Source organism: Coturnix japonica, chromosome Z, assembly GCF_054131305.1.
Source record: "Coturnix japonica strain WE chromosome Z, WE-NBRP24, whole genome shotgun sequence".
In the NCBI taxonomy this organism is placed as follows: domain Eukaryota; kingdom Metazoa; phylum Chordata; class Aves; order Galliformes; family Phasianidae; genus Coturnix; species Coturnix japonica.
The window spans coordinates 73,808,379-73,833,220 of NC_140702.1; the positions used below are offsets into that span (position 1 = coordinate 73,808,379).

At 44.2% G+C, this 24,842-nt stretch overlaps 2 protein-coding genes across 16 annotated transcripts in view; both read right to left on the reverse strand.

Moving 5' to 3' along the window:
* Window positions 1-4,240: 4,240 nt before the first annotated feature.
* On the reverse strand, window positions 4,241-8,488 carry LOC146754197 (uncharacterized). Its single transcript, XM_085530100.1, has 3 exons — window positions 8,387-8,488; window positions 7,621-7,974; window positions 4,241-6,424 (listed from the first exon to the last, which is right to left on the reverse strand). The coding sequence occupies exons 1-3, from the start codon at window positions 8,486-8,488 to the stop codon at window positions 6,107-6,109; spliced, it is 774 nt and encodes a 257-aa protein (XP_085386226.1). The 3' UTR covers window positions 4,241-6,106.
* Window positions 8,041-24,842, reverse strand: part of MALT1 (MALT1 paracaspase) — a 28,544-nt gene continuing 11,742 nt past the window's right edge. For 3 of the 15 annotated variants that reach the window (XM_015848186.3, XM_015848185.3, XM_015848183.3), the window contains 9 exons: window positions 23,854-23,886; window positions 22,559-22,762; window positions 17,057-17,234; window positions 15,897-15,971; window positions 14,963-15,090; window positions 12,986-13,135; window positions 12,183-12,340; window positions 11,106-11,231; window positions 8,041-10,284 (listed from right to left, as the gene is read on the reverse strand). In XM_015848186.3, coding sequence (XP_015703672.3) covers window positions 9,823-10,284; window positions 11,106-11,231; window positions 12,183-12,340; window positions 12,986-13,135; window positions 14,963-15,090; window positions 15,897-15,971; window positions 17,057-17,234; window positions 22,559-22,762; window positions 23,854-23,886 — 1,514 coding nt within the window. In that variant the 3' untranslated portion in view covers window positions 8,041-9,822. Of the gene's footprint in view, window positions 10,285-11,105; window positions 11,232-12,182; window positions 12,341-12,985; window positions 13,136-14,962; window positions 15,091-15,896; window positions 15,972-17,056; window positions 17,235-17,623; window positions 17,722-21,707; window positions 21,855-22,558; window positions 22,763-23,853; window positions 23,890-24,842 lie in introns of those variants that run through there. The other 12 variants (XM_085529324.1, XM_015848184.3, XM_015848182.3 and 9 more) reach the window with 10 other exon arrangements.

Below are 24,842 nucleotides of genomic sequence, written 5' to 3' on the forward strand. Positions count from 1 at the left end.
GCCCCGAGCCCTGCGCTATGGGGCCGGCCTGCCCTGCCCTGCAGCGCTCGGAGCTCGGTACGTGACCCCGGCTGCCCTGCCCCAGTTCAGCCCTTCGTTTTAAACGGGTCTTTGTCTCGCTCGTTTTGACGAGCTGGGCTCAGCGGGATCGCGGCTTTGATGCGGTGGATGAACCGCACCCGGACCCAGCTCCTGATGCGGCTTTTTTACACACACCTGCTCTCCAGTTTGCAGCCTCCGCAGTGTTTGAATGCAATGGCGTTACACTGAAGGCAAACGGATCTGCATTCCATTATAACACTCTCTGCCCCCACCACCCGGGGCTCACCCTGCAGCTGCCCCCTGTATCTGGGCTGCTGGACTAACAACACCCGATTTTTCCCCCCTGTTTAACCAGGAAACCGGGTGGGAAGCTGCAGTCTGTTTCCCTGCGCTGGGTGTGTCTGGTTTGCTGGCATGGCAGTGTGTGGAGCTGCTGCTTTTGCATCACAGCTTACACGTGGCATAGAGGTCCCTGTGCCGTTCGGACAGCGTTGTTTCTTCCCGACCACCTATTTCTGGCATCCCCATGGGGAAAAAAAAAACAGCTGGTCACCACAAGCGTTTAACTCTTTAATAGTAAAGCTAAGATTGAAAACTCTGCTTTGAGCCGAGCTGGGCAGACCGCCCTTCTGCAGTGTCTTTTTCCTTCAGACACACACGACATGAGATGGCTGCATTGCAGCTGTCCCTGCAGTGTCGCTGCTGCTCGGTGAGGCCCCATATGATCTCAGCACATTCCGTCCCCGGGTCCCTTTGGGGCAGCAGCTGTGTGTGAGCCCTTCATCCTACCCCAGCCATGGGTCTCTAGCACAGCCCTGAGCAGGCAATGGGAAGAGCTTTGGTTCCTACAGCCGCCAAATTTCTACCTCAATGATCCCACCTGGATGTTTCCTTATCCCCACGGCTGTGGGAGCAGCCAGCACAGAGCAGCACCACTGTTGTGGTTGGTTTTCCATCCCTGCAGATGTGGTGCTGTACCACCCTCAGAGCCCGTGGTGGAAGGAATTGCCATTTCCTGACATTATTCTACTTTTGATGCTGCAGTGAATGCTGATTGCTACGTAATTATTTAACTCCACAAGGATATTAAGGCTCTGGGAACACACCACTGCAAAACCTGCTGCGGTATTTCCTCTTTCTGTACTGGAATCGAATATAAATATCTTCAAACAACGCTTTTACTCCTCACAGCTCTGCTCTGATGGGTCAAAAGATGACTTTACACAATCAGGAATCAATTTACGTTTTGCTTTGGGTTTTTTTATGCCTTTTTCTCACACTCCCCCAGTTTTGTTGGTCATTTTATTCAGTAACATTTCCCTCCAGACAGTGAAACATCCTTACTCTAACCAAGAAGGGTGGCATATAAACTCCATATTTCCAATCCTACATCTATTTTTGCTCTAATAGTTCTACAGCTTCTGCCAGAAACTGAAATCCATCCACCACTTCAGCTGCTCTCATAGGTTTTTCACCTTAAAATCTCCCGTACTGTGCTCTGATACATAGAGCAGAGCAGAAGCCTGCATTCTCCTTCTGTAATACATTTGTTTTCACTGGTAGGAGTGCAATGGTACCATTTTCCTTTAAGCATTACGCTGAAACATTAAATATTAAGGAAAAAAAACCCAAACACCACCACCACACTGCCTCTGAGCTTTGCTTTTTCAGATGCTTATATTGCTATTCTTTACGTGTTTTCTTGGCAAAATAATTCAATTTCCCTTATTGCTTATTAATGCAAGTCTCGTTTCTTGGACTGAAAACTCAAGGATTGCTTTTAGAAAAACGAGATTGATTAAAAGAAAGTCAGTCATAGGAGACAAGCAGGGCTTTGGAAGGGGGGAAGCTAGAGCCACGCTGGAATACATCTGAACTAACACTGAAGTTAAGTAAAAACTATTGGCACCGAGATAGCGCTCATGGAGAGCTGATGGAGGGGCTCAGGCTGCCCCTGTCCCACCACCCCACGGCTCCGGTGCTTTGCCTCTCTGCTTTGTGCTGTCCCTGCTCTGAAATACGAAGGTATTTCAGATGGAGGAGATGGTGCTTAGCGCCGCATCAGCCCTGCGGAACGCTGTCCCTGTGATGGTGAAGGGATCGGGGCAGCCCCGGGCCCTGGTTTTCCCTGCTACCACCTCCCAGAGCCAAAGCTCCACCTGCGTCACCAGCTAATTACAAAACAGGACCGCGTGTAAATGACCAAATGCAATGCTAATGGGTTTTCCCGTGTGCACCTGTTAGTTCGGTCCTTTCTGCTCGCTACACCTTCCTGCGCCGGGACGGAAAGCCCTCCGTCAGCGTTCTGCTCCAGGCACCGACCACCTGCGTGATTAACATCCGTATAACGAAGCTCATCAGCGGAGCACATTGAAAAATGTCTGTTTTGTTCCCTCAACGCGCCATATGTACGGGGGTTTTACTTCCCTTCTCCCGGTATTTATTCAAGTACGCCGGGATTATTTCTGAATTATTCATCGTACAATATCTGATTAGGCTGTGGCTGTGCAGGCTCCCACTGCTTAATGAATGAGCCATTAGCCCTTTGCAGATGGTGCTATCAGCAGCTATTTGAGCGCTGTGTGCTCACCTGCAGGATGCAGCTCACTGACACCGCAGCCCGGCGCTGTGCTGCTCCATGCCCTCCTCGAAGCTTTTACTCTGCTCTTTCTGATGCTCAATGCATCTTCTCTCAAGGCTGAAATCCTCCTTGCCGGGCAACAAGGAAGGGGGTGTTTTTTGCAACGTTTGAAGCTTTGTTTTAAACAAAACACGGGTGTGTCAGAGCAGGGCAGCCTGCAGCCGTCGCCTGGAGGTGGGTTAAGGAACGCTGATGGTTTGCAGAGTGACAATGCAGGATGGCATTAACAGCTCAGTGGGTTTCTTGCACTGCCAGCAGTGAGCACAGGGCATGCCGTGCTGCACAGCCAGGGCTCCAGCACTGCCCTGGCCACGACAGCCCTGGCACTGCCATATACACACGGCTAGAGGGATGGAGGGAGGTGGTTCAGTGCCTGGTGAGCATCCTGCACCCCACAACACCCGACCACACGGCGTGCCACAGCCCTGCAGTCACACCTCTGGCATTGGGCGTAGAGGGGCAGAAGATGCAGCCAGCACAAGGAGCAGGGGAGGGGATGAGCGAGCACAGCTCCAGCCTTGAGCACTTCGACACCCAGGGCACCCACGCTGCTGGCTTTATCAGCCTGCTGTGCCCCAGATCAGCTCCCCTGCTTTGTGCACGAGGCGGGCGGTGGGGCCCTGCTGTGTTTCACACAAAGGAACGGGCAGCCACACTTATCTCTCTGCAGGGACCCCAGGTGACAGTGCGGCCCCGTGGGATGCTGCGGGGCCCTTGGTGCAGCAGGACGGCCGATAGCACTGCTGGGACATCCATCGCTGTCAGTGGGGACAATGCCAGGTCCAACTGCACCTGCCACGGCCCTGACAACGTTGTGCTTAATGTCAGCCTGTGCAGGGAGATTAGGAGCGGGCTGTGGGTCTGCATGCATTGTCTGCAGGGCTAATCCACCACTGCAGGTCCAGAGCAGCTTTGTCCCCTCTGCTCTCAGAACAGCCCAAGCTTCTGTGGTTCCCCAGCGCTGCCTCCTCACCCTCAGGTGTTCACATGGGACCTGGCCCCTAAAAACACCTCAAAGACTGGATAGCTTTATTCATAAAGCATTCATTATGGCTTCCTTCATGACGAGAAGTGCCATTTGCTCCTTCTGAGCTGCTGTGCTGTGTTCTTGGACGGTCTTACCTGCAGCATTTGTCAGCATCACGGACAGCAAATTGCACTGCTGAGCTGGAGAGGGGAGCCCAGTGTGCAGGCAGCCAGGACTGGGAAATGGGGGATGGCAGCAGGCTCTGTGAGGGCAGAGCCTGAGGATGGCATGGGCACGTGAAGAGCAAAGAGCTCTTAATGTGGAAGAGAAAATAACCTCACGGCCTTACTGTTACCTGCCTGTCCACCAGGGATGGTGGAAATTATTCTGTTGGTGAGTGACTGAGTCGTGATAACAATAGAGCAATAAACAGCAAAACCTGATTTAAGCCCCGCGTGGTCCGTCAGACCAACAGGTTCTCATGCTTCAGTATAATCTCTGCAAGCAGAGAAATTGGTTGGACCCCTGCTGAAAGCCTTTCTGTGCCACCCTTCTGCGGGAACAATGCAAATAATTACACAGGCTCGGTGTGCAAGAAATGGCTTAGCTTCAGATAAGGCAAAAATTTACATTTTTTGCACCGCATGCACACAAATAATAAACCCGGCAGCAAAGTCAACCGCTCAGAGCTCTCCAAAAACACCCATCTTACATAAATAAAATCAATTCTAGTCCGTGATACGTCGGAATTCTCATTATCCCTTTTGTGCCTTGTTTCTACCGTAGCTCAGACACCTTCAGATCTAGCAGGCAGATGGAGTTTAACAGGAAATATGACATCAACAGATGCCACTACCTGGCTATCTTTGTTCAGTCTGGGAATAAATTGCGGGGTAAGGTATGAAAACATGTTTTCTTATAGGGCCACCATCTGCCAACTTGAGAAGTTGCTGTCACTGATGACTCAGTAGCATTTGTATTTGCAAAAGGCTGCTAATCTGATTCTCCAGATAGCTGTTATGCATTGGCTTCACTGTAACAACCGACTGTCACTGCGGTAAGGAAATACTGCAGTAAGAAAAACCCGTGAGCCTAAAAGGAAAACTGCTTGGAGCAGGATTAATTGAGAAGGGGCAGTTAATTCTCGTGGCAATCTTCAGGAAGGCAACCTGAGTTTTCCTCCTTTCCTACACTGTTCTGTTGAGAACGGAAAACATTTGTTCTCTGATGGCGCTTTGCAGCTTTGGAAACAGTCTTCACAAAGCCATTTCATTAAAGGTATTTGGTTGTCTGTGTCCGTGAAGAGGAGGAGAAGGGCTGCCTGCAGCTGTTAGTGATGGCTGACAGCAGAGGCCATGCAGCACCAATGCACCCCAGAGCACAGCATGGGGCCCATGGAGCACACGGCTCCTCTCAGCAGGTTGGGAGGGAAGGGGCTGCTGAGTTGTAAATGTGATGTTAGTGTCCTACTGTGATACATCCCTGCAGGGAACAAATGGGAGAGAACAGTTTGCATGCTGCGTGCCTTCATGCAGGCTCCCATTCCCGAGCCCTTCAACACTCTGGCAGCTTTTCTCTCCCTTCTGTTGGACAGACTCGGCGCTCCCTCCATCAGCTCTGCATTCAAAGAGAAGTCGAGCACGGCTCTCAGCCTGCTCCTGTACAGCAGCCATCTCCCCAGGAGAGGCAGCACAGCACCGTCTGAGCGCAGGTTGCTGCTGACCGACGAGCTCTAGGCAGCTTTATTCTAGACAGCGTCACTGACTACAGAGGGAAGCAGCACTGCCCACCTTATTGCAGCCAACACATTAACAGCACACGGCCAAGCATGGCCCTGATCCCACCTAGGGAAGCACATCCACCTGCAGATGCATCACTGTGCTCTGCGTGGTGCACAGCGAGGAGCAGTGAGTTCAGGTATGGAGCAGGCTGCCACCAGCCAGCACGGGGCTTGTGCTGGACCACGAGCTCTCACCTTGAAACCACAAAAGACAGAAGATATTTTTATTGTCAGAAATCTTCACTCCTCATACAGCAGCCACAGCTCCCCTGCAAGATCTTAGGAGGGTTTGGTTGGCAGTGCATGCAGAGCACAGGGGGACAACAAACTGCTTCCATACATCTCATTGGTGGAAAGTGTCTTTTAATGCATCTGGGGCTGCTGTGTTATAACTGACTAAGCCAGCAATGATGGTACAGCAGGAATGTCTTCTGATGCAGTGTCCAATGAGGGTCCTAACTCGGATCTACGTGCTGCCAAACCCACTCCAGCTTCACCCAGCAAATCACGGATGTGGTTGCAATGCAGTGTGCAAACAGCTGCAGTTCTCCACCTGCCAGGACAGGTAAAGTGTCTTGGCATGAGGCACAGCTGTTTTCTGACTAAATGAACCCAGTGTTTCCATTATGGCCAGAGAAGACAATCTAGTGAGTGTTTCATATGACGTGGTTTCCTCTCAGCGCTGTTTTTGAAGCGTGGTGAGCTCTGAAAACAGCACGTTCAGAGAGGAACAGATGTGAGAGATGTGAGCAGCTCCGGCTCCTTGGAGGTGAAGCAGAGGGGGATCTCCAGGTGATGGACCACAACCACAGGTTGACGTGCTGATGGGCACCCTGTTGTGTGACGGCAGGACAGGAAGCCAGAGAGTGGATCTGCCTGATGCGTAGAGTGATGAAATGAAGCCTAACCACCGAACCACGTCAACAGGGAGCCCAGGAAACACATCGGGGCTGTTTGCTCTGCACTGCAAAGACTTTGCTAATTTCAGGTGACTCTGAAAGAAAAAAAAACCAAACTGGTTGTCAGTGGAGTGCTGACAAAACAATTGACACTATTCCTGCCTGCAGACACGGGTGAGGCCATCCCAGCCTCTTACTGCTGCCCCTGCTGCAGCGCTGCTGAGTGATGGAGGCACATGCGGGGCGTTGCTGTGGCAATGCACGAACCGTGAGCTCATGCTCCCTGTGAATGCCAGCAGCAGCGATGGGAGACAGCAGCTCTTATCAGCTGCTAAAATAAGCCCGGTATGACTAAACTGCAGCAGCGGTGTGCCTTAGAAATGTAGTAGGCGCTTAGTTTTGTAACGTGAGTGGGTTCTTACTCCATTCCTGGACAACTGCGATTACTGCGACGATGTACAAACAAACAAACACAAACGAAACTAAAGAAAGAAGCGAATTCCCAGCCCCCTCCCACACCTCCTGCGTTCCTAACAGCGAGCAGATCTCACTGAATCGAGGTTCTGTGCAAGGAGCGGGGAGCAGTGCCAAGTATTTCCCTGATGGCTGTGATATAACATGTCGGGATCGGCGCAGCCCTGATGTCAGAGCTGCCCAAGTATTAATTAGCTGACAAAGAATGAAGGCAAATAGTTGATGCGTGAGCAGAAGTGACACCCACACACAGCAAAACTTGCCCTGACAGGGGAGTCACACAGTGCAGGCGTCTCCTAAGGCCAAAATGAGGCGATCTGGGGACACTGGAGGTACAAAGCTGTTGTACTGAGGTGGTAACAAGCAGATCTCTATCAACAGCATCACAATTTCACAGCGCTATTCAGGAGCACTTTGAAGGAGAAACGCTCCGAGAACTCACACAACGCGGGGGAGAGGGGAAAAAAGCAGGCAGGGAAAGATGCTCACACGGGACAGAGCCACGTTGTGCTGCTCGCACGGGCTCTGCTCTGCCTTGTCACGGTGTGCCAGCACTGCCTCCTGCGGTCACAGCCCTGCGCAGCACACGGGGCTCCAGCGCCGAACTGGAGACCGAGCGGATCCCGAGGAGTTGACCTTGGAAAGCCCCGTTCACCGGCATGTAACTCAGCCTGAAACTGATGCTGTGCTCACACCATCAAAGGAACAAAACTCAGAGCTTTAGTTCAGAGAGGGCACCACGACCAGGGGCTGCTCCAGCAGCTGCACAGGTTTAGTCCTGCTTCACTTTTAAAGTTCAGCCAAAGGAAATGCTCACCTCCTGCACTCGTCCTTCAGCACCAGAACGTCCGGAGCACGTCCTGCGAGTGGTGACACCACAAGGAAATGCCTTCTGACCACCACTCCCTTCTTCAGCACAGGATGCTGAGGCACTGAACAGGTTGCCCAAGGAGGCTGTGGATGTCCCAGCCTTGCAGGTATTTAAGGCCAGGCTGGATGTGACCTGAGCTGGTGCAGCACCCTGCATGCAGACAGGGAGCGCCGGCTGCTCGCTGTGCAGGGACACGGCTGCTGCATACGGCACTGCCGCTCCAGGACGCCCCCCCGTGCCACGAGGAGCAGAGATCGACTGCAAACAAGCGTGCTGATACAGGCAGAATTCTGCTGTATGCTGTTACAATACAGCACTGTTTTAACCCGCAGGATTAGGAGAAAACAGCAGCTACACGCGCAGAGATACCCTGTGGGCAACAGTTTATTTGAGGAGTAAGAAACAAAGTTCTCATACAAAGCAGAACACGGTGACAAAGTACCAGGTCATATTACAGTGCCGGGACATTCATCAAGCTGTAATGTTAATTTATAGGCCAGCTGCATATTGCATAGGATAATTAATGCACAGTGCATCTCAGTCATCAATAAATACCTCACTGTTCTCCAAAGGAGAAATCAGAAACTCATATACAGATCAGTTCAAGTACAGCTGTCAATGTGGAGATAGATGACTACATTAGCTCCCACGTACACACACATGCCATGCAGCACAGATGAGATGAGCAGAGCCGGCCAGCAGCGCTGCTCACACTCAGCTGGCTTTGCTGGCAGCACACAGAGCACCCAGCCAGCACACCTGGATCCCATGGAAGGCTCCGTGCTCTACTGAGGATCCGAATTGCTTCGTCCATTACATTGCTGAGAATACTCAACTTATTGGGGGTACCTGTGATTCTCTGATTCTATGATGGGAATTTTAATTAAAACAATACCATTTAACAGTATTACCAAAGCTACAGGGCAATACACAACAGCTCCGGCCCTGCCACAAAGCCAGCATCCCATGGCTTGCATAGATTGTGAATGAGCTCTATTTGTTGCACTTGGGCATGCTGGAATCACCATCTTGGGTTCTTTGGTTAGACTTCTTTATCCTCTCAACATGAAAGAACGTGAATTCTTTTGGCTTGGAAAACAACTGAGTAGGCTGTTTGGGTTTTGCTTGCTTGTTTCAATCACCACAAGAGAGCAATGGCTTCTGCCCAGGTACACCAGCCCTGTAACTTCAGCCTGAAGAACCCCAAAGCTCTCGGTTGTCTCACTCATTCATTTTTTGTATCTCAGCACATTTTACTTAAGCAATACTTCGCTTGAGGAGACAGTTCTTAACACCAGAGTATCCAACCACCACACTTCCACTTCTGGAAAAGCCCTGCCTTTGTTTACTCTGTGTCATCTTATACACTCAACAGGAAGGTTGTTCTAACACGCTAAAACACCAGACCCCGTGCTAATGCAGTATGTAAAAAGAAGCCTCTGGATACTGAAAAACTGAGACTGAAGGGAAAGGTATTATTTATCATTTTGGGGCTAATGATTTCTTTTAAAATCACAGAGAAAATGGAAATTCATTTTCCTGCTCAAGTCTGCTGACATTTTTGTCCTCTGATGGCTAGGCACGTTTGTTTGTTTGTACAGGACAAGCATTTCCCCTCTAAAAGCTGAGTATTTAAGTACAAAGCACTCACTTACAGTAAACCTTACAATTCCAGTAGGTACTGGAGAAGCAGCAGCTGGGAAGATCCAAGGCTTCACCTTCAAGAGAAACGCTGGCACCAGAACCCGGCCTCTTTGCACTCACTAACACAGATAGGAAGCTTCCTCCCACAGACCCATGCTTGCCTGTGTTCTTTACTTTCTTGACTGCTGGATCATGGAATAGGAATCTGAGGAGTCTGGTTTTGTTTTCTCCTCATGTTTCAAACCTTTAATGGTAGGAAAAAATAAATTTATATACATCTTTTTCATTTCTAAATCTATCAGTCCAGTTTTGCCTCCTTGGATCCGGACAATTTTCCCTGAGAGCAATATGAACCAGCCCAAGTCACAGCCTTGTTCCCAGTACCAACTCTGCACTCCCCAGTCCTTTTATCCCCAAATCTCCAAAATCCAGAATCTGAGTAAGCAGTGTGGAGGATCTCCTGTTCAGAACGGAAAAAGAGCATCTTTGTTGAAGACATCACAGCTACTGCTGCTTTGACAACCTGAGGCTTTCAGACAGGAGGAATTCCAGTTCAACGGTATCATCAGTGGTCTCTATTGGTACATTACTCTTTTCTGCAGGGTCTGAGTAATTCTGTACTTCGTGTCTCGAAGCTAACATTCTTGAAGTCCCATTGCAAGAACACGCCTCTAGTTGTCTAGCACTGCCTGGGCAAGTACAGTTTGGATGGTAAGCCCCTGGGCAGGAATTTGGTTGGCATCGACTAGGGAAGTAGTATTTAGTTACCACAGGACTTGATTCTACTTGACTATGAAAAAGATTATTAGCCACACAACAGGTCTGGAGACAGTTATTTCTGAATCCGTGATGGAGGCCTAATTTAGCAATAAGGGGCTTCCCGACATTAACTTCTTTTCTTTCATCCATTGTATCTTCTATTCCTGGATACTCATAGTGCAAGCAAACAGTGAAGATCAAGTGTTCCTACAAAAAGTCAAAGAAGAGGAAAAAAGGTTATTTTCCTTCCCCAGATAAACAATACAGGAAACATTTCAAGAGGGACAGCCTACTGAAGGAAAAGGCTAACCTCTTTTGGGAGCTGAAGCCATAATATATTAGGGAAGGCTGGTAACCACATTAGCTAACACACGAAAGGTGGAGGGTCCAGAATGATGCTGTTAATATCCCTAAAAGGAATCTACCCATCATAAAACTCTTCCTGCAAACTCTGCTTCCACCCACAGAAACTGTGAGACATACTCAAGATCTCCTACCCCTGACATACTTTTCTTAGTCTTCTTAATACCGCTATCATTATTTTCCTGTTTGACCCACGTGAAAGACCTTAGCTGCTTCTATTGTACAACATTACCATCACAGTTCTAAGGGCTAATCACCAGAGCTAGAAAGGAGCTGTACATTTCACGCTAACTCAAAGTTCAGTTCCCCCTTACTGCTTCAAATTCCACTGACAACTCAGGTGAATCAAATTAACCTGTCCCTGCACAGGACAGTTTTAGAGGACAGAATAAAATTAGTCTTGTCTTCTTTACTGCAAATACAAAGTGGCTTGCACAGTGATATCAAGATTGCATACACACTGATTCTCTTCTACCTAAGAGCTAAGATACTGAAGTCCCTATTCATCATTTTTCCTTCTGAGAACCTAGGATCTAAATCTGATAATAAATTCTGTGCATCTGCAGAACATGTTTCTTATTGTGCAAACAATACACAGAGAGCTCAGCAGAACTGCAAAGTAATGTGACTAACTTATACTATTGTAAGGAACAATTTATATTAACCTTCAGCTTTTGCAGAGAACTCAGCCTGGTGTAGAGGCAGTGTTTGGGAAGGTCCTTTGAAACTAAATAGCTTCCAGTTTCCTCAGGAGTTCCTTTATTGGCTTCTTTAGGGTCCACATCCAGGTCCTATTGCAAGAAGGACATGAAAACTCAGATGAAGGTACAGAATCTGTACATCATCAAGCAATCAGGAGGAAAGGAAAGAAAAAACTTCTTAAAAGGGAAGAAAACACCCAACACTGCACTGCTTGCAAAACTGCTGAAACAGCTGTTAGACACCAAAACATTTGTTTGGGTTACTGTCCTTCTGCTGACAGTTCCTCCTGAATTGGCTGCAGTGCCATAGCACTAACTCTGTAGGCTACAGAGCCATGTGTTTATCATGCACATTAATTCACATATTTCATTCCTAAGAGAGTCGTGTTTTACAAACACCAGAAAGGTTTCCTGCTCCTAAGGAACTTTAAGTTTCACTCTTCTCCTTTGCCTTACTGCAGTGAGATGAGTAACGCTGGTGGAACCACAAAGATCAACCAAGCAGAAGTAACTGAAAAATAAATTCTAGGAAGTCCTGTTCTGTAAGGCTGATGTGCCCTACGCCAAAAAAGAGCTACTGATATTCACTCCTTTAGTTAAAGAGAGCCACTTAATACTAGGTTTGGATTGGAACGGACTTCAAGGATCATCAAGGTCCACACTCCTTCCACAAGCAGGGCCACCAACCTCCCCACTTAATACCAGCCCAGGCTGCCCAGGGCCCCATCCAACCCGGCCTTGAACACCTCCAGGGATGGACGGGGCATCCACAGCCTCTCTGGGCAGCTGTTCCAGCACCTCACCACTGTCACAGTAAAGAACTTCCCCCTGACATCCAACCTAAATCTTCCTTCCTCCAATTTAAAACCATTTCCCCTTGTCCTGCTGTTATCTACCCTTTCAAAGAGTTGACTCCCCTCCTGTTTGTAGGCTCCTTCTAGAATAATTTAGGATCATTTTCTTACAAAAGGTGCACTTGATATGGACAGTTCTCAACTTCAGTGGAGAGAGATTAGCAAGTCAACTACAGGAAGCACTTACAAGTGGGAAGTCTGTAACATAGGCTCTGCAAACAACTATCTCAGGTGGCTTCTTTACTATCCGTGTGTAGATTATCATGACATTGGAAAACTCTGCTGCAAACCCCAGTTGAATCTGAACGCCGCATGTGAATTCAAGATACATGCTTTCTGGAAGCTCTGCAAATAAATAACATGTACTTACATTCTCAATAATGTTACGTATTTTTATATTTATTATTATTTTTTAAGTTTTGTAAGATATATATATAGATCTTGCTTCCTGCATTCCCTCTACTTATCATCACATCACCATACTGAAGCAGCTCTTAGAAGCTAACCAGGTAGCAGCTGCTTGCCGGGTGCACTATCAGAAAGTAACAGAAATTGCCACAGAGAACTGATTTTTCACCTTATGCTACATGAGTTTCTTTCTAATCTTTGTGCAACTAGCAAGGCAACAGTCAACACAGCTTATGATACAGCTTACAGACCTAAGAATCTGCTTTTATATACGTTCCATCAAACTAGCAAGGTCAATACAGTATCCTATATACATAAGGCACAGCAATAGCTTTATAAGAAGGTTTGAATGTGTGAGCAGAACACATTCAAACCCAGCAGAAGTTTCCAACATCTGAGCACATCGATGAGAATTAAGATATGAAAGTACATTTCTTCAATTTCTGAGTTGTAGCTCAGGGACTAATCAAGGATGTACATCCTCTTATTTTTGAAGGAGCTGTTTATTTCAAGTGACCTAGCACCCTAGTACACAATTTCTATTATTCAAGTAGTTTCATCTATAGGTAGATCATACCATACCATGAGCTTTGGCCCACTGCAGGTTCCTCGCCATGGACTCTGCAGAAGATACTGTTTGCTGAATGGGATCAGATAATGCCCTTTTCTCAGACAAACTGCTGCGGATCTCCAAAGCTTGCTTGCCTTTGGTGAGGTGACACTTGCCCATATCTAAAAAACAAGATGCAATATTTCTCTCAGAAATCACTGCTGCTGAAGTTTTATCTGAATTAACTACACCACTGTAGTGCTGCGTGGCCACTACAGATATGACAGAGTAAGAATTTCCACATCACCTTTCTGTTTCAGAAGTATTTATTTCTCAGTTTTGTTGCCCATGAGGTGTTGTGGGTTAACCTCAGCAAGGAGCTAATCACCACTCAGCACCTACCCCCAGTGGGTCAGGGTGAGGAAAAGAGGAGTAAAAGAAAGAATACTTGAGAGTTCTGATTAAAAAAAAAAAAAAAGAAAGAAATGATAATAGAGAAAGGAGAAGTAGAAAAAGAGGAAGAAAAACAAAACAAGTGATTCAAAGGCACGCACACATCACCACCTCTGGGCAGACCAATGCTCATCCATGCCCTGAGCAAAAGACAGTTTATCTTCCTAAACACCTTCTCTTTGTATTGCCAAGCATTACTGTGTAAGGTATGGAGTGTCTCTTTGGCCAGATCGTGTCACCTGCCTGGTTTTGTCCCCTCCCAACCTATCACAGACCTCCAAATCTAATCACTGTCAGGCAGAGCTGGAAACAGAAGGCCTTTGAGCTGTGCACTGACCAGCATGTACATGCACAACTTTTAATCCTTTGGAACTTTTCCACATGTACACCCACATCCCCTCTAACCCCTGATATCTGGTAACACACTGGTTGTCTTATTGCCTGATGTAATTTTCACTCACACTGCCAAATGCACAGAAGGCTGACTGAAACAACCAATGCAGGCACTATTACTTTTATGAGATGGAATTCTCCAGCAGCTGAAGCACGACATGCTGTGCTTGCATTTTGTTCAGTCTGCTCTCAGGACTGTTAGAGACTGACAATTCCATTTCCTAGGAAATATCTGCCCTAGGAAATACCTGTATTACCTCCCTTCTTGTCCTCCTGTCTCCTTGTTGGGACAGACTTCCATGCTAAGTCCCAACAGAAACTGCCTTCATGCTCTCCCCTCTGAGGGATCAACCCTTCTCTCCACTCTAGTTAAAGAATGAGGTAAGTAATAGGTCAGAAGTCAGGATATCTACAGCATTTGACACTAACTTGACAGTACAGGCTACGCAGTAAGAGAGGCAGCAGTTAGGAAAAATGGGAAGGATGAGGGCAAGAACATTTTGGGATATTTGTTCATTGTACAATTTGTAAACATTTTATCCTAGTTGAAGAACTGATTGGTGTGTGGCCATTACAAAACATAAGTGGGTATCTATGTATCTATTCTGCTCTTCAATGCAGAGGCTGACAAGAGGAGAATGTGGGATAAAAGTAAGAGACAGTATTGATGTTTTAATGAGTGGATTATGGGTTTCTTTTTTCTCCCCAAAACATTAACAGAATACCCCAGGACACAAGACAGATAATAGGAAAGGAAAAATATTGGCGTCTGATTCAAAGCAACAAGTTCAAGGACTGGTAGCTGAGTGAATCTGAGCCTAAATATAGCAGCTAGTGAGAAACCAGCAGGAAAAGCATTACTGGAATAATTTTCACAGACATATGATCCACAGCTCCATGCAGAAGATTCAGAACGAAGAAGGTTCACTAGAAAGCAGCATATAAAATTAATCTGTCACCATATTAAAGAAGCTCAAATCCCTGTATAATGTAATGATCTTTGGTAGCACCTGTTGCTTGTTAAAAGCTATTATTGTAGCACTGAAACATGAAATAGCTTGAGATAGTGTAATACATTTGTCACGATAAGAATCACAGTTAAGCAAAGATGTATTCGAAAAGACAGGCTGAGAAGATGGTTAGTGTAGTAAGCTGCAGTTCACCTTCAGCAACCTCATCAAGCAGCACTGTAATCTTCTTGTCTTCCAGCAGACGCTCCTTCAAGAACTTCATGAAAATTCCATTGGCCAAACCCAACTGCTGAATTTCAAAAGCTTCTGCTCCTTGGCACCTGAAACCACCAACATGAGGCAAAGAAAAGGAAAACTACTGCAGCAACTGTGTAATTAGGATCAACACAAAGACAAAATGAGTCTACATATGGGAACAGGTGAAAGGAACCCTCTCACTTGAAACCCAGACTGTGTCTAAGGACAACCTGCTTTTCATTTTCATTTGCAAACAACTCATCCTGGGAAGATTTCACTCCTGACTAAACCACAGACCAAAGGTGACACTGAACTGTTTGTGCGAGAAGCTTAGATTTCTAGACTTCACTAAAGCTCCTGACTATTTCCATTCAATAGTTTTTGTACATGACTTGAAAACTAACTAAGAGAGGTTATACAGATTGCTGTAGGAGTTAACTCTTCAAATAGTTTGAATCCAAATGTAGCTGTTGTTTATACTGAGAAGGAAAGCAAGAAAAGCATGGGACAATCTGTGTGCTGCTCTACCAAAAACTGATCAATCTCTCTTGTGTTTTTCCATAAATTTAACTACATGCAACTTAGTAGAGATTCTTACATTTCTACAAGTAGGCATTACAAAAACACCGTCCAGAAGTTTCTGTTTTGCTGAATGCAGTTTTCTCACTGGCATTGCCTTATACCCAAATGAGAACAATAAATATGGGGACAGTCAGACTGTGGAATGATTCAAAGAAAGAAGTCAAAAAGGAAGTCTGGGTGTACCAATGTAAATTACTGGTCCCTTAACACAATGGCTGGCATTTTCCATACAAGATTAGCTATACAATCTCAACAGCCTCCTTCTGCCTTCAAAATCTCTTTGGCATAGCGGGAGAGTTTTCCTTACGTGGCATATCCAAAAACGATGTTGGCAGTGACCTTCAGAGCATCTAAGATGAGAACTGTATCATCGTATTCATTTCTGCAACAAAATACACAAAAATAACAATTTTAGGAATTAATATAATATTAACCACCACTACAGCTGTTCAAAAAATTAAAGCACTGCAGTTTAGAAACACTCCTTTTTCTTCTCCTACAATTCTAGAATTAAACCTGACAGCTAATGACAATAAATCAGGACCATGAGCATTCTTCATAAATACAGTGTGAAGAGAGTCCAGCATCACCCATCAGCTACACAAGGGCACAATGCATTAAGCAATATCAAGTTTAGCTACAGTCTTTGCAAAAATGCCTTCCAATAGCAAGACATTTTATGTTACAACAGGAACTACATGCATTCTTTTTTACAGAACATGTCTTAAGAGTTAACAGGAGGCTTATGTAGCAGTATTTTCACATTTCACAGCAGACTGTGAAGCTGAACTGTGCCACTGGGGAATGGGGAAGTGGTTTAAAGTTGAAGAAGGGAAGATTTAGGTTGGATGTCAGGGGGAAGTTCTTTACTCTGACAGTGGTGAGGTGCTGGAACAGCTGCCCAGAGAGGCTGTGGATGCCCCGTCCATCCCTGGAGGTGTTCAAGGCCAGGTTGGATGGGGCCCTGGGCAGCCTGGGGAGGTTGGTGGCCCTGCATGCAGCAGGGAGGTTGGAGCTTTGTGATCCTTGAGCTCCCTTCCAAGCTGGACCATTTTGTGATTCTACTGGCATTTCATCAGTGGTGAAGTTCAGAGGCTCTACAAACATTAAAGCACTAGCAATTTTCAATTATGAAACATCCCACAGAGATCAATTTTCAGAAGTGATGACTGAAGAGATAATTTCATGTGTAAGTTTATAGGGACATAACATACTCTTGACACGTTTGCTTAGACAAAAAAAAAAAAAAAAAGAAAGAAAGATGAACCAGTTGATATTTACATCCCAAATAAAGATAAAACATCCTAGCACGAGATCCATGACTCTTAAAGAGTTCTAAAGTACCCACCTGAGCCCTTCTGTCAAATAAACATGAAATAAAATCATGTTTAGATGCAATGAATACACAGCCCAGATTAAAGATCCCTCCCCAGCTTGAAGTCCAGCATTCCCTCAATATCATCACACCTTTTCCGACACATATCCAACAGGAACACGTTGAGTCCCGTCTCTTTTTCCTGCATTAGTTTGAGGATGTTCTGTACGCACAGACAGTTTGCAGATCGGTAGGGATTTGGAGCATCAATAGGAACCATGAAACTGTTTCCATAGTTTTCATAGCCATGGCCAGCATAGTACAGCAAACCTGAGAGAGCAAAACAGAAAGAGCTGAAAGCACCATCTCAAGAGTACAATGGAACATTCCCATCAGTTTTAACATGGTCAAAAACTTCATGCTCTGCCCCCACATTAACTGTCTGTGGGAGCTTGAGATCTTTCAAGCTACTCCAAGCAGTGTTTCTGGAACTGATATGCTTATATTAAGACAGGAAAGAAGCAAAGGAGAGGAGGAGGAGAAAAAATGGGCAAAATCAAATCTAGAATATGCAGAAAACAATCAAAACATTTTCACTCATAAAACAGAATGATAAATTTCTATAAATCACACACAAAGACAGCGAAATGCTCTTCAAGTGCTTCATGCAGAGTTATGACCTCTGACAGAAATAATGTTATCCACTATATATAACTCACAGATAGACACGAGGAACTGCGCCAACTGTAAACAGCTTCCCCACGTGTGCAGCCACAAAGCTTTGTGTAGGAATCAATACGTGTAGAAAAAGATAACCCTGAAGAAAAGATAACACCTGTGAAAGGCGCTGTCCCTTTTAAAACCTGTGTTTCTTTAGATCTTATTATTACCACTGCTAATTAATTTAATTGGGGAAAACAACAACAGCAACAAAGAACCAAACAAACAGAGAAACACTTCTCTAACATAATAAAAATGCTTTGCAAATTTACAGGATGGGGATGACAAAAAAATACCTATTTTGTAGGGATGAAAATATTGTTCCATGATGACATCTGGCAAGATTTCAGGGCACACCAGTGCTCCTGCACTACCAACAGCCCATTTCCAGCTGATGACATCATCTCTCTTTACAGTGTCATGACTCCTGTATGTCCACTAACAAAATTCTTTGCACACTTACCTAAACACAGCCAATTTTCCAGGGCATTACCTTAGAAAGATGAGTGCAAGTTTACTGTAGTTTATGATTTACAGTCTTCAAAACATGTGCAATAGTTCTATGTAAAGAAAATATATCATGGAATTGAAGAAAAGCTTTTCTTAATTCCAAAAAGGGGACTACAAGTCAGGACTCAGATTCTACGCATATAAACTGAGATGCTGGACATTAATACTGCAACAACTTGTGGTAAAATTAGACAATCTCAGCATCAATTACTTTTGCCAGCTGTTACCAGTTGACACCAGAATGATGCAAAGGACTTTTCCTCTGGTCTGTTCCCAGTGCTATTTTTGCTTAATAGTGGCAAGTTCCATTTTCTAAGGCTTTTCATTGGGTGAGATCTCCAACTAGCTGAATGTGCTGCTGCTGAACCCAAGTCAGCAGAAATACCACTCGTGTTAACTGGAGACCTGGTCTTCTTACGCCTCCATTTTTACTAAAAGCAGCTGTGAAATTATTTGTATTGTAATAAAACTCCAATATCCAGTAGAAACAAACTTTGCCCTAATGTACTAAAATCATTCCTCAGCTTGCGGAGGTAGAAAAGCTACATGCTTTCCTTTTCCATTACAGGTAGCAACAGCAAAAGAAAGCACTTGTGTCACACAGCCCTTCCCACTCTGTAAAGGAATACCACCAAATAACTCTATCCCTTCAAACTGAGCCTTAGGCTCTCTTCTACTTGTAAGCACTCAAGTCATTAACAACTATGCCAAGACCTTGCTAACTGCTCCATTCAATCAGCAGTGCTCAGCTTCTTTTTATGGGAAACATGCATAGTCGAGATAAGCAGCCAGCAAGTGCATACAAGGTAAGCTCCAGGGCTAGGGGCTTCACTTCAAAAGCCTGGCTGTTATTCATCTGACAGGGTCTTGGAAAACGACAGCACCCTGATTCAATTAGAAGGTAAATGTTTAAAGTGCATGGAATTTTAAGCGTGTAATTAAGATCTACACAAATGATAATGGGTGTTACTGGATTAATGACAACATTCTTAACGATTTGTTTCAGAAGAGGTAAAAATGAAGTGCCAAGGGCATAATTCTGCACCAGATCTGAAGCAAATGGAATGTCCTAAAATTTACTTCCACAGAGTTTGGATCTTGACCTTGAGGTTATCCTCGAGATTACATAACTGAGTGTAAGTTAAGTACTTAATCAGACCAATTGAAAGAGGTTTCCCTTTTTGCAAGGCTCGGCTGATGGAACTATTCTAAGGCAGAAAGAGAGGCAGAAAAAGTTAGCCCTGAAATACTTTTTCAAGCCCAAATCACACCCAGATTAATGAATTGGAAGTATGTTAAAACAGAACAACTGTTCACACTCCCCCTGCCCTCTCACTGATTTGCTTCGCTTGCAAAGCACCCATGCAGGCACTGCCAACTGCTCATCTCCAGCTGCCCTCAGCCTTTTGTCAGCCCAATGAACCCACACTGCAGCAATCCTGGCTCCATCCCCATAGGCCCTGTGCTAGCAATACTAGCATACACCTCTATAATGCACTACAGATTAATGCCATTTACTCTGCCAGTTTTCCGAGAGCTGTTCTCTTCAACATTTGCACAAACGAGACTGTTTGGTGCTACTCAGACACAGGTCAGATAAGCACAAATGCCACAACCTTCATACTGCTGCAGCATGAACTGAATGCACAAAGATGCTCACTACCTTTCTGCTGTAGGAGAAGCTCTGGGAAAAGGGCAGGAACACAGTTTGCCAGCGTATTTTCCTCAAAGAATAGAAATATATCAGAAATAACTACTTTATTTTCATCCGTAAGTCAACGATTGTGTTGCACCTCTTTGCTAAGTACCTGCAACAGTTAATACGTCGAGCACAAGGTCAGAAATAAATCTTTGCATACATAGAATAAACATATTTGGAGGGCCTCGTTAGACACTTGGGCACAACAATTTTAAGTAGGCTCAGGTTCTTCAGACGTCAGCATTTAAGTGGTACTGGCAGCTTTTTTTCTTTAAAGAAAAAAGTCAAACTATTTTTGGCCTGTGAAACACACAGGTCTGTGTCTTTATCCCTTGTGGAACAGAACGCTAATTGCATGTCACGTTTAACACAACATAAACTAAAACATGAGAGGAGACCATCACCATCACGTTGTTTACAAGTCCTGCTCTCAAGCAGCAATGTCTGAAATGCCACTTTCCTGGCAGTAAGCAGCAATTACACAGTGTCACACTAGGCATCAGGAGTATGTGTAACAAGGACTAAACAGGAGTTGCTGCCATGCCTCCGTTTGGAGCTATGCCCACTAAAAATGCCATAAATCATTATCTATTTGTGACTGGCTGCATCTTTTATATGCTTTAAGACATTAACTGACACTACCCAGAAAGAATAAAGCGACCATTTAAATCAAAGTAGCTACTGATAAATGTTGCTGAAAGAATTCTCTGCTTTCCTTTCTGAAATATCACCTTGTTGGAAGAAAAACAAAAACGTGGCTTGTAAGAGCTTTTCATCTTGTGCTGGTGAGAAATTCATTCATTTCTTTCAGTACTTTATTTTCTCACTGCATGTCAACAGCTATGGAAAAGAACTGAAAGGGTGCAAGAATCTAAAAACTCACCCAGCTGCAGAAGTACATCTATTTGCTGGGGAACAAACCAAGAAAACCGCTACCAGAAAGTCTACTGACCCTTACTGCCATAATTAGTCTTCACGTCATGCGAGTTTTGGCTCTGAGATAAATGCCCAAATGTCAGATCAGCCAGTTCTCCACAGAGCATCAGGTAACACACCACTTGAAAAAAGTCAGAAATAATCTGACCTTGTGCTCCAAAGAAGAATTGAATAACGTTGTCTTGGCTGGACATTACTACGGAAAATTCTACAATTTAAACAATACTATTTCAACAGCCATGTAGTCAGCTTTCAGAAAAATAATGACAAAGACAGAGGCACTCAGCAGCAAGCTCCTCAAAGCCAATATATATGTATATATTTACTTTTATTTTTTAACTCTTCAAGTCAGGCCGCTCTTGGCCTTTTCCATCTGAGATAAAGTTGTTTTGCTCAGGGGATAAATTTTACCAGTCACCAGCTTCTGCCTCTCAAAGTCAAGCTTATCCACACATATTCTTTTTCTTACCAAATAATCTAAGAGTCAATGCATATCGGTAGTGGCAACAATACCAGACTTGACTGGCTAGTCATAAAGTCCATTATTATTCACAACTGTGGAAACTAAAAACCTGAAGTCTGTAGCTCATCAGTTTCTCAGTTAACCCCTTTCCTTATGGGAGATATATTCTAGAAATGGTAATATGAATTCTTCTCTATTTTATTCCTTTAAAGACAATAAACAAGATAAATAAACTTTCTTTCTAAAGAAAAACATTTTTCAGTTTGCTTTTTAAAGAAGAAATTCAGGTCAGCAGAGCTTTTTCACACCCTGTGAAGGACTTAATGAAAAAAAATCTATGATTGCCAGGTCAGTATCATGCCAACTGAAAGGAAATGGAATTCAAAACAAGGACTTCTACTTAACCTGAATGCTTGGCAGGAAAAGAAGAGGGCTTAAGGTGCTCTCCCTCCCCACCCTCTCTACCCCAACACACCTGGTATGAGAATGCAGCTTACTGTTGAGGCAAAGAAAAGCACACCTCTTCCTCTGTTCTTTAAAGATCTTGTGAGCGAGGACTAAGAGCATAGCAGCCCCTCCCAAAGAGCTTCAGAAGGATGGAAATCCATAAGGAAAGAGTATTCTGCAGACATCCAGTAGAAAGACAGGAGATGAACAGAAGAGTTCCAAAAGTAAGCTCAGAATACACTGCATGCTCTACTTGAGTCTGCTCCCCACCTTTCCAGCACAAATACATATGAATATGCCAAGGTTAACCTTAATGGAAAAAGCAACTTGCAGACACTGGAAAGGGGGAAGGAAGGAGGACAGAGAAGACGTGTAAAAAGGCGTCTTAGAGGTTTCTTGTGAGCACCATAGACTACATTAGCATTCTTCGATTACACATTTGCAAGTACTCTGCTATGAGCTCTTTACCACAACACTAATAAAAAAGGCACAACAGGCCACTTTTGCTTAAAAGATTACTAAGGCAGTACTAATGACTTACTATAAAAGTGCATTTTCTGCCCAGTATATTGTCATATATGCTCAGCAGATGCAGCAGTTGTTGGCAGATAAACACAACAGTACACTGCAGTTTTAGGTGTGGTTAAAGAAAAAAGATCAAAGATTCAGTCTTTCCAATAATAGAGTAACAATAATGTTTTTAACCAAAGTCAAAGGAAATGCTTGTCTTTAGCATGTAAGCAGAGTGTGAAAATTTAAGTGCAGTGAAGTTTGTTTTGTTGTTATATACTTGGAACTGGTAGAAGCAGATAACCAATGTCTTGCGTACTTTATATCACAAAACCAAAGTACTTCACAAAGAATCTCACAGGTTCTCACCATATACTCCTCTGTCTAGTAGAAGTAAAAATTCATCCACTGCATTTCGCATCTCAGACTCAGTAAGATCCAGCAAAGAAACAACTTTGAAGTCCAACTGTCTTAGCAAATTGGTCAGTTCATAGACATCCACCATTGGGGCCTTGAGCTGGGGGTGATTCCAGTAGCTCATATTTCCTATTAGCAGAGCTACCTTGTCTGTTGCTGTAAAAACAAAGGAAAAAAAGTAAAACCACAGCACATTTAATGTATTCCCTGGGTTTAACACCTTTAAATTTAAATTCTTCCAAAGCGAAAATAGCATCCAGCCTCACTTGAAGTGCAATATTTGAAAGTCCTGTGTCAACTATACAACCAAACTCATTCTCATCCAAAAACTAAAGAAACACTCCAGTATGTTCTGACAGTCAACGTACCTGAGCTGCAATGCAGCTAAGGCTGGGCCATCTGTCAAGACATGGGTCGAGTCTCTGAGGCTGTCTGCCATTGCTTTCATGCTTCATGACAGCACCATTACTGAATTCCCTCATACAAGAATATAATGAACGTGAATGTTTTCATGGCAAGTTGCTAAAGCTATGGCCACTAACACTTCCTGCCCCTCAAAATAAATTTTCTTGTGTTTCTTAAAAAAAAACAACCCAAAACAACAAAAGAAAACAACACATACACAAAAAAAAGATCACTTTCTTATCTACACCTCCTATATTTGCATCTCTCTAAACACTGTATGTTTAAGTAGAAGCTTTTACTTAAACAGAAACTTTAATTAAACTTTACTTAGGTCAAACATCAGAAGTCTTTCTTCTGTTTGTTAAGGTTTATCTGAGGTCCTTCCTCTGATTTTACTAAAGTCAGAAGTACTTATGTCCTGACAAACAGAGCAGCCCGTGAAAGAAAGGCATTACTGACAAAAGTGCTTTAGAGACTAGCAGCTTCATTTTTATTCAAAAACTCCACACTAAGGTGTAAAAATCATTTATTCAAAGCAAGGTATTTTTCCTGTTTTGTTTGTTGCTCCTATTCTTCATTAGGAATTACTGCCCTACTGCGTTGCTGGCAGATGGAATCATAGGATTTCTAGGAGTAATCTGAAACAGCCTAGAAGTTGTAGACACTCCACCAAACCACTAAAAATACTGGTGCCCTCATCATGGCTTACTAATGAAAGGGCAACCAACCACTACAGAGGGCTACAAAAACACACAGATGCCTCTCTCATGGCAGCTATTTCACAGTTTTTCACAAGTTATTTCACAAGCAATGGCAAAAGCCACAGCTACAAAAGCACTTACCAAAAGGTCTGTCACTGAATTGTTCTTGTAGGTCTGCTTGAAAGAGATTACAATAGATCATTAGTGAGTACAGTCACAGCTGTCAGCATCAGCAACTGAATTGCACATCCCAACACCAACACTCCACCACTGCTGCCTTGTTTAATAAGTTACTCCTTCACTGTTTTTTGTTATTTACCCGCTATCTCTCACCCACTCAAGCAGGTTGTGAATAGCCAGCCCTACATTTTTAGAGATAATAGATACCTAGGGTACAGTCTTGAATCTTACACACTGCACATCAGCACTTTCAGTAACATCCAGAACAGTTCATTCTCTCACAGCGAAATGCAGAAATGCAAGAAGGGGGAATGCTTAGCAGGGATGACAATTTGATATGTGAAAATTCTTTTGTGTCGTACTTCACAAAGGGATGGAAATGCCCAGCAACTCACAAAATATAACTCTCAGTTACATGCACATGACAATACAACTGATGTAACATTCAGTGATTAACACTGGGCAAAAGTAAACTTTGATGTCTAACCCAGGAAACTTTGTGATTTGGAATTTTAGGAGCACTATTGCAAGGACACTCCCTCAGTGAGCACTACTCCAGACCTATGTTTTTATAGTAAATATCAAACTGGCTTCAAGTCACATTAACTCACACCAATTTACATGAATTTATGAAATATATGAATTCAGTCTATTGGGGATAGGGAAATATCTTGCATCCTATTCACCTTAATAATCTGAAAAAGCATCAGAGCGCTAAAATATAAGTCCATCAAAGCCACTGATGAGAAAAAAAGATAATTTCTTCTGTATTTGCAAAAGTAAACACCGTTAGTATGCAAAGAGTGTAAAAGAGAGGATTGGTGTGATTTTGCAGTGCCAATAGTGACTATGTTTCACTGTACATCTTCAGGTTAGTTTACTGAAGCCAGTACTGTTCTTAACAGTACCCACCACCATCAAATCTCCAGTTATAAATACACCCAAGTAAT